This window comes from Onychomys torridus, chromosome 12, assembly GCF_903995425.1.
Source record: "Onychomys torridus chromosome 12, mOncTor1.1, whole genome shotgun sequence".
Lineage (NCBI taxonomy): Eukaryota > Metazoa > Chordata > Mammalia > Rodentia > Cricetidae > Onychomys > Onychomys torridus.
In genome coordinates this window covers 17,273,664-17,288,338 of record NC_050454.1, presented here as the reverse complement: position 1 = coordinate 17,288,338, position 14,675 = coordinate 17,273,664, and the positions used below count along the sequence as shown (strand labels likewise).

The 14,675-nt window shown below is 38.9% G+C and overlaps 1 protein-coding gene across 10 annotated transcripts in view; it reads left to right on the top strand.

Moving 5' to 3' along the window:
• Stxbp5l (syntaxin binding protein 5 like) overlaps positions 1 to 14,675 on the top strand; it is a 250,942-nt gene that overhangs the window by 37,664 nt on the left and 198,603 nt on the right. For all 10 annotated transcript variants that reach the window (XM_036203312.1, XM_036203309.1, XM_036203307.1 and 7 more), the window contains exon 3: positions 3,904 to 4,001. In XM_036203312.1, the coding sequence (XP_036059205.1) occupies positions 3,904 to 4,001 (98 nt within the window). The remainder of the gene's footprint in view (positions 1 to 3,903; positions 4,002 to 14,675) is intronic.

Below are 14,675 nucleotides of genomic sequence, written 5' to 3'. Positions count from 1 at the left end.
CCTTAGGACTGGAGTTACAGACAGTTGTGAGCTGCCATGTGGTTGCTGGGAATTGAACCCAGGCCCTCTGGAAGAGCAACCAGTGCTCTTGACCACTGAGCCATCTCTCTAGCATTGTTTTTTGAATTTTCAAATTCACTCACATTGGAGGAAATTACTATGGAATTAGTAACTTTTTGAGGTGTCATGGTGTTTTGATTTCTCATGTCTCTGTTTCTGTTAGGACTTATGTACCTGTGATTAGATAGTCAGTTAGATCTTGTTTGTTTATTTATTGCTCACATTCTTTCAGCGGAAGTGTTTGTAATGTCCAAATCGCAGTAGATTGTAATAGGCCTGAGGTGTGATTTTCCCCTACTGGACTAGTGGTGTATCTTAGTAGTTAGAGCCTCAGCATACATATTCAGGGCACAGACTCTAAACCCAGTATTACTCCAAGAATAGAATTCTATCTGAATAAATAACACAATCAAAGGTTAAGCTCATTATGATAATACAGCAATAGTTAATAAAAACTCAACTGTCTTACCAGTTTCAAAAGTTCCGTAATTCTAGTAAATAAAGGAAATTGTACTGTGTGCATGAAAATACTAGTTAGAATGTGTGTAGAAAGGTATAGAGTAAGACTAGCATTAGTATGAGAGAGAAAATTAGAGGAGGAAAAAGCAAACAGAAGAGGGGGCAGTAGAGACACAAAGAGAAAGGTAAACAAACGCAATCAGACAATCTAAAACACTCAACAGGTTTGGGAAGGAAGGCTGATGAAGGGATCCCCCCACACACACACCCCACTTCCAGGGCAGCCGGTGTTGTTTGGGGAGAACCTGTCAAAAGGAAAAAAGGGAAAAGGGAAGGACTGACAGACATTAAGCATCAAATAAGAGAACAGAAGTGAAGCAAGAGCTGCACTGGAGTGTAGAGTCTGAAGGTAGTTTCTCACCTGGGTGCTGTTCTAGTCCGGCCTCTAGACATTCTTTGTGAGGGTTCCAGATGCCAGGCCTGCTCCTGGGTCGTCTTTGTTTGATGGCAGGTGTTAGCCATGTCCCTAAGTGCTCTTTCGCTGCTCAGACTGTGGATGCCAGGCATACCTCAGGACTGTTTTGTCATCTGGTTGAGAATGCTGGTCATGCCTCTGGGTGGTCCTTCTCAAGATCAAGGATATCTTCAAAACTGGAGTCTGTGTTCTACTCCAAAGATAAATTAGTAGCTGGATATGGTGGCACATGCCTTTAAGCCCAGCACTTGGGCAGAAGCAGGCAGATCTCTGTGAGTTCAAGGCTAGCTTGGCCTATCAAGTAACCTATGGAGTGGGATCCTGTCCCTGTCCAAAAAAAAAAAAAAAAAGCAAAAACAAAACTAAGATGACTTAGGTCAGATTTCTGCTTCACTGAATAGGGTGCAGTCCTCATCCAAAGCTTCCCCCCTCTGCTGTGAAGAGGTGCTCTGTGGTCTAGAGTATTTTAATCTCACAGTACTTGTTCTAAGTTCTCCAAGTGTGGCTCAGGGAGAGTTATCAAGCTATCCACTAAACAAGAGTCTTTAAAAACTGATTTTGATACTCCCCCATCTAGTACAAAGAGGAGAGGGTTTTCCTGGTAACTTATCTTTCTGCTCGTGCAGCTGACAGAGTCAGCCTTTGTCTCCTCTCTTTTAAAATGTCTGTTCCCACAGCACACTGCAGATGTTCTGAGGCTCTCTGTCTTTTGCTGCCATCTGCAGTTGCTCTGGCTTGCTGAGCCAGCCTCTCTTTCCAGGACAGGTTCTGGACTTTTCTCCTGTATTGCCTTGCAAGTTTCCAATTTCACTTTGGTTCTGAAACTAGAGATTTTCTGCCATTCCCAACGTCTTATTAAAGCTGTTCTTCAACTATACCCAGTTTACCCTCCACAGATTCTAGCCAGCTAAGGCTGGGTGGTGTTCACCTCCTGCTCTGAAAGTTTTTGTTTAAATTCAACAAAGACACAATTTAAAATTTCCTTTTCTTTTCCACACAAGAGAAATAGTGCCAATGATCTTTTGGCTTCATAGAGAAAATTCATTTTTATTTTTACTTTTTCCAACAATAATATTGATTTAAATATTATCAGATTATGTAATTAATCTGAAGAACCAATCAGCATCACAAACTCTAACAATAAGCTCACAGAGGTTGCAATCACATAAAGTACAGATTGTTATAAGATTCCTTTTTAGAAATACCATTTGTAAAGAGACTTACATGGTAAAAATTGTGTTTATTTCTCTATATCGTACCCATAATTATTTTGTGAGTGGATGGAAATTCTTACAGTTTGAAGCTGGGGCCTGTAGGGATGAAAATTTAAGGGATAAAAAAGGTAAAGTAAGTTAATATTGATGTTAGATTTGTATAAAGATGTATAAAGTCTATGCAACTAGATAATCTATATATTCCATATACACTTAAAGATGATGTAATTATATATGACATCATACTTCTATTTTTGGAATAAACTATTTGAAATAGTTACATTTCATTATTGGATCATTAATGGATTGTATTACAAATACCTTATTTAGCATTTTGTTCTTATGTTCATTAATACATTCCTTTACAATGCTTAAAATAACACGAAATTATATAAGTTGTACAGTGTAATGAATTTTCTCTGATATTATTACCCTATTAAGAGTCGTATTTTATCTTTCATGGCCTTTTGTTTTTAGCTCATTCTTCTCCTGCTAATGAGTCCAGGACAGCTAGTTGGTTTGCTTTTGTCACTGTAGATTGCTTACATGTCACTTGATTGGCTGACTCTACCTCACTAAAATATGTACCTTATATTTATCATTGAAATGAAATTTGGGCAATAGAGGGAAGAATTTGAGGTTGATTAAAAACTAAGCAGATAAAAACTAAGCAAGGTAAGAAAATAATTTCAACCCCAGGGAGTAAACAATTTGTGTGGCAGAATAAGAGAGTAGCAATAGTACAACACAAGTAGTTATCTCTTTGGGAGATAAGCATATAGTAAGTACATGTGCATGTGTAATGGAGGGGGATGAAGAAAATGCTTTTCCTAAAAGTTAGTACAAAGCAGTATAAAACTGTTAAGACACATCAAGTAAAAGAACAAATATCAGGAGAGAATAAAAATAATTGAATCTGGAAAGGAAGTTATTAAAGAGAGATAGGATAGATGGATTTTAACAGTCACGAATTATGTGATTTGTTATCAGTTGTTGACAGTGATAGAAAATAAAACTAAATGGGAGAGAAGCAAGTAGGACATAAAAATTGTAATGCATTAGTCACCACACTTTTGATAATCATTCATGTTACTGCATCTTTTAGTAATCTTGTTTAATTGTTACATGGTATTTCATTTCATGATTGTACCACATTTTAAAAATTTGTTTACTGATAGGCACCTGGGCTATTTCTGATTTTCTACTATTATGATTAAAATTGCTAGTTTCCAGGTTAAGAAAATAATTTTGTGGGCATATGCCTTGAATTTTCTTAGGTTCATACACAATGGAATCGCTAGGGCCTGGTAAAGGTATTTATAGTATATATTTAGTTTGTTTACAAGTTATAAGATAGGTTTTTTCTTTTTCAAGACAGAATTTCTATGTGAGTCCTGAAACTCACTCTGTAGAGAGGCTGGTCCTGAACTCACAGAGTTCCACATGCCTCTGCCTCCCAGAGTCTTGGATTAAAGGTGAATACCACAACCACCTGGCTGCATGATAATTTTCTAAAGTGGTTATAAAATAATATATTTTGTACTCTAACCAACAGTGTCTGAGAGGTTATTCCATACCCATTTTCCTTCATTTAAAAGCTAATAATAGCCATCCTGGTGGCCATGTAATAGTGTCTCATCATCATTTTAATTTTCACTTCCCTGACGGCTATTTCTACTATTTACTCTCTTTCAGACAGTTCGGCATGGTTTTCCTTATCAGCCCACAGCACTGGCCTTTGATCCAGTCCAGAAAATCTTGGCTATTGGAACAAGAACAGGTGCTATACGAATGTATCCTTAATTTTTGTTAATTATTCATTCAAGTAAGTAAAGCACTTATAACCAAAAAAGTGCATTGTTTCCTTACAAATTAGTAACTATTGCTAAAATCACCACTGTCAGGTTTCTTACTGCCTTTTTGTCTTGGAAGTCACTGTGGATGTCGCTTCTTTAACTTCTGTTAGTGCTTGCTCATGCCATTCTTTTTCTGATCAGTTTTGGTAGATGTTTTTCAATTATGCACAGAGATTGAACTTTTGGACTCACATTTCCTTATTGTTTACCTCTATTCTATGCATTAGTCTCTGCTTTGATCTTTTTGAAATTTACTTTGGGTTTAGTTTAAACCTTTTTAGTTTCTTAAGGTAGAAACAGTCATTAATTTGAAAACTTATTTTATAATAATGTGCATATAGTGTTATAGGCTTATTCCCAAATGCATTTCAATGTCTTCTCCATTTTTCCAAATTAAACCTTTTATTTTGAGATTTATATTTAGGTATAAGAAATATTTCTGAGAAATCTCATGTATTCTTTGACCAAGTTTCTTTTAGCTGTAATGTTTTATAAAAACTGTTGTGTGATACCACAACTAGGGAGCTGGAGAGATGGCTCAACAGCAAATGTACTTGCTGTTCTTGCAGAGGGCTCGAGTTTGGTTCCTAGCATCAATATGGTGGATCCTAACATTTTATAGCTCCATTCCTCTTCTGACTTCTGAGGGCAACAGGCATACAATGGTGCTCATACATTCATTCAGGCACTCATTCATACACATAAACAAAAAAAATCTTAAAAACAATATTCTACACTCCTACAATCACCTTATTTTGTCAAAGAGGACAACAATACACATTGGAGAAAAGGTAGTATCTATAACAAATGGTGCTGGTAAAACTGGTTAACTACTCTGCAGCTCTCACACAATTGATGAGTATTCAGAGATGGGTAATACCTGGGGGGGGAGGCGCTCACCAACCTAAGACAGAACACCTGTGTGGCCTGGACAGCTGTCTCCATGACAGGTAAGGTGATCTGCTGATGTCCCATGCAACCTAAGTCAGAAGCTCATTTTTTAGTAAAAGGGGAGGGGGGACCTATAGGTCCCTGGCCCCTGTTTTGGGTAACTGTTGCCTTGCTATCCTCCCTATGCTAATTCCCTGCGAGACTGCACCCTCCTGAATGCTTAAGGGAAGCTCCTTGTCTGTGAATCCAGCATATTGGGTGTTAACTGCTTAGATGCAAGATTGTAAAACATCAGGAATGGGGTTGGGGGGGGGGGGATTTAGCTCAATGGTAGAATGCTTGCCTAGCTTTTAGCTCGAACTTCTGCCATCCGGGGTTCCCCCATTGTGCTGTAAGCCTGTATTTAAGACCTCCTCCCTCCTTCATTAAATGGCATTCGACGTTAAAAAAAAAATGATGGGGAAACCCACAGAGACAGTTTACCGGTGCTAGTTGGAGCTCACTGACTCTGGACTGACAGCTCGGGAGCCTACATGGGACTGAACTAGTCCTGCTGAATGTGGGTGACAGTTGTGTGGCTTGATCTGTCTGTGGGGTCCCTGGCAGCAGGACCAGGACTTATCCCAGATGCATGAACTGACTTTTTGTAGCCCATTACCTGTGGTGGGATACCTTGCTCAGCCTTGATACAATGGGGAGGGGCTAGGCTCTCCTTCAACTTGGTGTGCCAGACTTTGTTGACTACCATGGGATGCCTTACCCACTCTGAGGAGTGGATGGGGGTAAATTGGGGGGGGGGGGGGTGAGGAGGCGGGAGAAGGGGAGGGGGGGGGAACTGGGGTTGGTATGTAAAATGGAAAAAAATTTAATAAATAAACATATTTAATTTAAAAAATTGGAAAAAAAACTGGTTAACTACATGTGCAAGAATGAAACTAGAGCTTTCTCTCTCATCCTGCATAAAACTCAACTCCAGTTTATCAAAGATCTCAATGTAGGACTTGATACCTTGAATCTGATGGAGGAGGAAGTAGGGAATATACTTGAACGTATTGGCACAAGAAAGGAACATTTGTTCACTGTTAGCAGGAGTGAAAAGAGGTGCAGCCACTATGGATATCAGTGTGGAGATTCTTCTAAAAACTAGAAATAGGTTACTGTGATCAGCTGTACCACTCTTGGACATATACCCAAAGAACTCTGTGGCGGCGGTTTGAATGAGAATGGCCCCCACAGGCTCATATATTTGAATGTTTGGTTCTTAGTTGGTGGAAGTGTTTTGGGAAGGATTACGAGGTGTGGCCTTATTGGAGGAGGTGTGTCACTTGAAGTTTCAAAAGCCAGTGCCAGGCCGAGTCTTTCTACCTCTGTCACCGACTTGTGGATTAGAAGTACTGCCTCAGCTACTGTTTCAGCACCCTACCTGTCTGCCTGCTGCCATGCTTCCTGTCATGATGGTCATGAATTTACCCTCTGAACTATAAGCAAGCCCCCAAGTAAATGCTTTCTTTTAAAAGTTGCCTTGGTCATGGTGTCTCTTTATAGCAGTAGGAAAGTAAAAGAGTTGGGCGGTGATGGTGCACACCTTTAATCCTAGCATTTGGGAGTCAGAGGCAGGTGGAGCTCTGTGAGTTCGAGGCCAGCCTGGTCTACAGAGTAAATTCCAGGACAGCCAAGGCTACACAGAGAAACCCTGTCTTGAAAAAAATCAAAGAAAAAAGAAAAGTAAATGAGAAAAACTCTATATTCTATTGTAGGGAAATTTGCTTATCTATGTTCATTACTTCTCTAATTACAGTAGCCAAGAAATGGAAATAATATAGATGTCCATAAATAGATAATGAGTATATGATATGTTTAAAAATGGATATTATTCATCTGTTAAGAAAAATGACACTGAAATTCATAGGTAGGTGAATGAAGCTGAAAATAATCATTTTGAATGAGGCTACCTAGATCCAAAAAGACAAATGACCCATGATTTCTCTCATTTGTGAATGTTAGTTTTGTATCTCCAGATGTGTGTGTGTGTGTGTGTGTGTGTGTGTGTGTGTGTGTGTGTGTTTCATTTTCAATGCCCATAGAATTAATAAATTATTAAGGTGCTATGTGGAATGGAGGACTTCAAGGAAGAGGAGATAGAACACAGTGGTATAAAGGGCTAAAGGAGAATAATGGAACAGGAAGGGTTTAACAGAGTGAGTAATGTGAGGGCAGGGTAGAGAGAATAAGGCAAAGGAGTAAATAATTCTAAATACTTTAAAAAGGTCATATGAAAACCTACTACTGTAGAAACTTCCTAAAATATGTACATACATATATGTAATAAGAGTCTAAATGGAGTCACTATATAATGGGGTAATAATGCTCCTGCTAGACACCACAGGCTAGCAAATAAAAAGGTAAAGTGCCACAAATAGGTTACTTCTTTTGGAGTTGTTGGCCATTGAGATCCCATAGATTCTCCCAAACATTATAGACTATTTCCAAAGCTTTTACCTTCCATAACCTGACACGAAGTCCATATTGCTGAAGACACCACATAGTTGAGACACAAGAACACAGAGAAATCAAGATGGTACTCACCTGGAAGTTTCACAACCATAAGCTAGCTTTCGCCATGCTGGGAGGTGCTATTCATGCTATTGGAATAGAGAAGCAATCATTTATATTATCCAGTTACAGTAATGATTGATGTGGCAAGACATGCCCGCTTGTCTAATGGTGGTATGTCCACTGGTGCAATAGTGGCAATGATCAGTATGGGAACAATCAACCACTTTCTGCTTGGATTTAAGGCCCACTCCACAAATTGAAATCCATATCTGGTACCAATATTGGGACTAAGAACCTATGGCTAGATAGGTCAAGGGCCCTAGGGAAGAACCTAGTACTATTACTCTGCTAAATGCACATAGTAGAAAACCAACTCCTAATGGCTTATCATTATATACATAGATCAATGTATCTCTTAACTCCCATCAGAACATCTTTTGCAGTAGATGGCAATACAGAGACCTGCAACTTGACAAGTTGCAGAAAATAAGAAACTCGGAATCCCTATCCCTAAACAGGGCATCCTATTACATCCCTTCCTCCCAAGGCTCAGGAATCATTTTGGAAAAGGGAGTAGAAATACTAAGAGCTGAAGCAGTAGATGACTACAAGGAAGCAATGACTTCTGGATACAGCAGGGCAGTTGTACATATGAATTCAGAATAGTTGTGACAGCATGCATGAGATTTAGGCAAGCTTAAGCCAGACAAAAATCTCAGGACAGAGAGTAGAGATGGGCTCAAATTCCCACCACTAGCTAAGGAGCTATTGATAATTGATAGTTGATGGAAGAAGCAGAGTCAGTTTTCTTTAAGGGTGTCACCCATGGCAGGTTGGTCACACTCCAGTGGAAGCATCCAAGAGTGAGCACTACCATCTGTATTTGACGGGTTTAAAGCCCCCACAAGTTTGGGTGGGTAGGGGAAGGGAGTGGACCTTGGAGGAGTGGAAGAAGGGTTAAAACATGAAAAGCCTTCTTTAATTTGCCCCTTCTCATATCAATAGTATAACAAAACACAAATAATATTTAAAAAATAATTTCATAATCAGGATATACTCTATAAATGACATTTCTTTCACTATGTGGATTCTTCAGGTTGCCCATTTATGGTGACACCTGCCTTAGTTTTGTGTCTGTTGCTGTGATAAAATACTCTGAATAAAGATCATCTTAAGGGAGTGAAGGTTTATTTTGGGTGACAATCCAGAGTGAGAAAGTACATTATGAAGGGGAAGCATAGCTGCAGCAGCATGAGGCCAACTGGTCACATTAATTGCCACCAGCTGTTTAGATAGAAGTAGAGCCTCAAGAGTTCCTTCCCAGTCCATGAAGGAATGTTGAAATGACCAATCTTGTGTAAGTCCACAGCAGCTTGCAAAGACCATGTCATATCCAGCAGACAGAGTTTCATTGGCGCAACCTCCCCATCCTCCTCCTCTTACATTTTTTCTGTCTCTTTTCTACAATGTTCCCTAAGCCTTATATGGGGTGAAATAGATGTCCCATTTGGGGCTGATAATTCAACAGTCACTTGTTTTCAGTAATTTGACCAACTATTTATTTCTTCATTATTTCTCTATTGAATCACATTTTCATATCTTACATCGACTTTCTTATTCCATTTAGCTGTATGTGCTGTTTTGGAATTCATCCAGGAATGTATTTGTTTCCTCTTTCATTTCTTTGAGAATATTTATAATTATTTTGAGTTCATTGTCTGGAATTTTGTTTAAGAACTCTTAGGAGGGGCCATTGTTCTAGGATTGGTAGGTTTTGGAGGACACATGTTGCCTTAGTTTTTCACATTACTTCCACTTTTACATTTGGACTTGGACATCTGGAGTTAGGTTGTTGGTTGAATTTATTTATTTATTTATTTTTGTTTGGCTCACCTTTTTTTCCCCCCAATGGACATGTTTGAAATGTTTCAGAGGTACTATGTTGTAGCAGGACTGAGCAATCATTTCCCCTGTTAGACTGGTTTTCAGGGCTCCATTCCCTATATTCTCCTAGGGCAGAGGCAAGTGGATTTCTGTGAGTTCAAGGCCAGCCTGGGCTACCAAGTGAGTTCCAGGAAAGGCGCAAAGCTACACAGGGAAATCCTGTCTTGAGAGAGAGAGAGAGAGAGAGAGAGAGAGAGAGAGAGAGAGAGAGAGAGAGAATTATTTGCAATAACAATCCCTATCCAGAGATAGACCCTCTATGAAGATAGAGCCAATACAAAATATTCACCCCATAAACACCAATCATTTTAGAGCATAAAAGAACACTGAAAGTGCTGTATGCATGTTATCATATATTAATTATTGTGGATGTAAGTTGGGGTCTAGGAGGAAGGAAGAAAAAACATGGTAAGACACAGTGGTTAGCACTTGGATGATAGAAAGTAGAGGGGAGATCTTAGTTAGGGTTATTATTGCTGTGACCAAAATAAAGTTGGTGAGGAAAAGGTTTATTTGGCTTATACTTCTACATCACTGTTCATCACCAAAGGAAGTTGGCACAGAAACTCAAAACAGGGCAGAACCTGGAGGCAGGATCTGATGCTGAGGCCATGGAGGAGTGCTGATTACTGACTTGTCCTTCATGGCTTTGTCAGCCTGCTTTCTTATAGAACCCAGTACCACCAGCTCAGGGGTAGTGCCACATCAATCACTAATTAAGAAAATGCCTTATGATTGGATCTTATGAAGACTTTTTTCAATTGAGGTTCCCTCCTCTCAGATGACTCTAGCTTGTGTCAATTTGACACAAAACTGTCCAGGACGGGAGAATATAGATAGGAAGGGGAACTTTAGGGGGAGTGAAGGTTGTGTGTAGGTATGTGGGGGAAGGGTCAAGGAGGTTGGCTAAAGATAGACTGCAAAGAGAGATAAAGATATGCTGTCAGATATCTAAAACTGCCTGATCTCTCAGCAGCTTGAAGCTTAGAAACTTAAAGACCTGGGCAGTCAGTGCTCTTCACTAGAGATAAAAGAGAAATGAAGCCAGGTGGTGGTAGCATGTGCCTTTAATCCAAGCACTCAGGAGTCAGAGGCAGGTGTATCTCTGTGAATTTGAGGCCACCCTGGTCTACAAAATGAGTTCCAGGACAGCCAGAATTGTTACACAGAGAAACCTCATCTCAAAAAACAAACAAACAAAAGCAAAAGAGAGGGAATATATTTTTTAAAAAGAGATAGGGATATGGGGCAAGAAAAGAGCAGGGGTGAGCAGACCTGCTAAACTGACATTGGGCATTGAATGAATATATGGGTATAGGGAGAGGTAGGTGCACACACAGGATATGCAAACTGATTGCTGGGTTCCATCTGACATCTCTTTTGTTCCTTCTCTGGTTCCTGAAACCTGTCTTGCTACTGGGAATTGCTCTGCAATGGGTGATCCCATTGCTGTATTCCATATTTCTGAGGACTATTTTGGATCAGGTTCTAGCTCTGGAAATGGTTCTAGCTCTGCTTCCTGCTTGGGTTTGGCTATGCTTGTGTCTCTGGCTCTGACTAATGCTCTGACTCTCTTCTGGCTCTTACTTCGTTCGATGTCTGGATTCGGCTCCCTACTCCTTAGACTGTTTTAGTACATCTTCACTGAGTGGTAATGGGAACCAGGAACAGATGGTTGTGAGGGGCAGGGAAATGAAGGAAGATGGTCAGAGCCACAGGTGTATTTGACATACTTTATTCACTCTAGGTAAGAGATGCCCCTGGGTCTAAGGATACAGAATCACACAAAATCGGCTCTTGCCAGAATTTATTTCATAACAAGTTACATAAAAAGCACATTTATTCCTTAGTCACAGTTCCTTGTATATCCATAGCAGCCATCTTAACTAAGTCATTCTGGGTATCTATACCATTGCAATGGTGTCTAAATTTGTATCTGGCACTCACAGCCTTTATTCCCTTTCAGATGATCAGTTGGATCATTCCTTGGTGTTCTCTCTGTGGAGGAGGGGCCAATGGGAGCCCTTGAATCCAGCCATTTCTTTGTTCCAGGTACCAGAGTGTGGAAGATAAAAGGCTATAAGATGTTGTTGGTAGTTCCCTCTCCCTCACCTCAGCCACTCTGTACTCTGCTTCTACTTCTTGGTTCTCTAAGTGAGTGTGTTTGAGGGAAACCACTTTCCAGCAGGTTCCTTTGTGCTGGCTGGCAGGGCCTCTGGTGGAGCTGTTTAGCCAGCCACAGTGATTTGAGATTTTCTCACTTGCTCTCTGTGGAGATCTTGACCTTGTAAATACATTGGCCAACAATTCTTTTGCAGGAAACAATATTATTTTCTATTATCCTGACTGTTTTTTTCCACTTCTCAGTTTCTTTGGTGAAGATTCTAACCAACCTTCTTACCTAGAAGTCTGTTTAATTTTCTTGCATGATTGTTCTGGCCAGAGTATGAGATAATTAGATACATGAAGATTGTCGGCTTTTTTCTTATTCCTGACTTTGAAGGAAAAAACTTTTGTTAGAATAGAAAAGTCTTGCTAGCCTGGGTGGAGATCTAATATTCCAATTGGGCTGGTTTAGTCATTTGGGTAAGGCACCACCACAGGAAAGTGGGTTCACCTTAAGTATGCTAAAGAGATAGATGGAATAATCTGTTCTTTAGTGAGATATTACACTCTTCCTTCCCAGAATCCTTAATTGCTAGGAATGATGAAAATTATTTGAAATATTTCTTAGACATTTTTTCTTTTAAAAAAATCTTTTATTTATTTATCTGTTGGTTTGTTTGTCTAATGTTCATTGGTGTTTTGACTGCAAAAAGGTGTCAGGTCCCCTGTCTGTGGTTATAGACAGTTGTTAGCCGCTATGCAGGTACTTGGAATTGAACACAGGTCTTCTGGAAGAACAATCAGTGCTCTTAACCATGGAGCCTCTCTCTGGCCCACATTTTTGATTCTTTTGAGAACTCTCTGTTCATGTCCCAGCCCATTTTTGAGTGGGTCATTTGATATTTTTAGTTCTTTATATATTCTGGATATTAGTCCTCTGTCAGATGTATAGCTGGCAATGATTCTTTCCCATTCTGTGGGCTTCTTCTTCATGAGGTTGTTTATTTAGCTGTATGGTGCTTTTTGTTTTTATTAAGTCTCACCTGTCAATTGTTGGCCTTAAATCTTGGGCAAATGGAGTTCTATTGAGAAAGTAGTTTCCTACACCTATATCATATAGGGAATTGCCTGTTTTCTGCTAGCAGTTTCAGTCTTCATGTTTAGGTCTTTGATTCATTTGGAGTTAGTTGTTTTTTTTTTGTGTGTGTGTGTGAGGTGATGGATAAAGATCTAATTTAATTCTTTCACATGTGCAAATCCAGTTTTCTCAGAGCCATTTGTTGAAGGTGTGTTCCTTTCTCCAGTGTATGATTTGGGGATCTTTGTCAAATATTAAGTGGCTGAAGTTACATGTGCTCATGTTTGCATCTTTGCTTTTGTTCTATTGGTCTACACGTTTGCTTTTGTGCCAGTACCATACCACTGTTTTTGTTTGTTTTGTTTTTGTTTTATCATGCTGACTCTGAAATATATCTTGAGATCTGGAATTGTAATTACTCCAGAATTATTCTTCTGCTCAGGATTGTTTTGGCTATCCAGGATCTTTTGTGGTTCTAAATGAGAATTAGAATATTTTCTTCTATTTCTGTGTAGAATGAGATGGAGGTTTTGATTGGGATTGCATCAAATCTGTAAATAGCTTTTGGCAAAAATGATCATTTTCACAATATTCTAATCCATAAGCATGGTGTATCACTCTATTTTCTAGTGCCTTTCTCTTTAGAGGTCTAAAATTTTCATTGTGAAGTTCCTTCCCCACCTTGGTTAGGTTTATTCCTAGATATTTTGTTTTCTTTGAGAAAATTTAAATGTGAATGTATCCACAATCTGTTTTTCTGTATGTCTGTTGTTATTGTATAGAAAAGCTATTGATTTGTGCAAATTGATTCTGTACCCTGCCACATTATTGCTGAAGTTCTTTACCATTTCTAGAAATTTTCTGATAGAATTATTAAGATATTATACATGTCTCATGTATAATATCAAGTTATTTGCAAATAGGTATAGTTTGACCTCTTCTTTTCTCATTTCTAGTCCTTTAATTTCCTTTTCTTGTCTTATTGCTCCAGCTAGTGCTTCTAACACAATATTGAAAAAAGAATGGGGATAGTGGATATCCTTTATCTCATTCCTGATTTCAGTGTGGCTTTGGGTTTTTCTCCATGTTCAACAAGGATGTTGGCCTGTAATTTTGCTTTTTTGGTTTATTTTGCTGTGAATCCAACATGGCTTGGACTTTTCTTGGTTGGGAAGCTTTATTACTATTTCAAGCTCCTCATTTGTTATGGATTTGTTTAGGCTGTTGACTTCTTGGTTCAATTTTTAATTTGAAAGGAATTTATCCATTTCTTTAGGGTTCCCAACGTAGTGGAATACATGTTTTAAAAGTATTGCCTTATAATATTTTGAATTTCTTTGGTATCTGCTATGATGTTTTCCTGTTCATTTATGATTCTATTGATTTGGATCCTCTCTTTCTTTTGGTTAGTTGGGCCAAGAGTCTGTCAATCTTGTTTAACTTCTCAAAGAACAAGCTCTTAGATTTGGTGATTCTTTGTATTGTTCTCTTTGTATTTGTGTTATTTCTTGTCATCGATTGCTTTTAAATTTGGTTTGTTCTTGTTTTTCCAGCTTTTTGAGTTGCATCATTAAGCTACTTTTTGTGGATTGGTTTCTCCATGTTCTATGACTCAAGTATATGATGTCTTTAGCAATAGAGTCTTGTCATCAAGTTTTGAAGGGTAATCAATGGCATTAGCAATAGCTTGTAATGCTTGTGGATCTATGAGATCCCATTGTATAACAACTCAAAAAGAGTTAACCCATTTCTGGTACAGGTTTGTTTTTTTAATTTGCTAGCATATGGTGTCTAGTTGGGATATTGTCTCCCCCCGCCCCATTGTAGGGTAACTCCATTAAAATTCTTCTTAGGTGTGTATGTGTATATGAATATATTTTCAGAAGTTATTACAGTAACAGGTTTCCATATGGCTTTTGTTTTGTTCTGTTCTGTTTTTTGAGACAGGATTTTTCTGTGTAGTTTTGGTGCCTGTTCTGGATCTCACTCTGTAAACCAGCCTGGCTTCGAACTCACAGAGATTTGCCTGGCTCTGC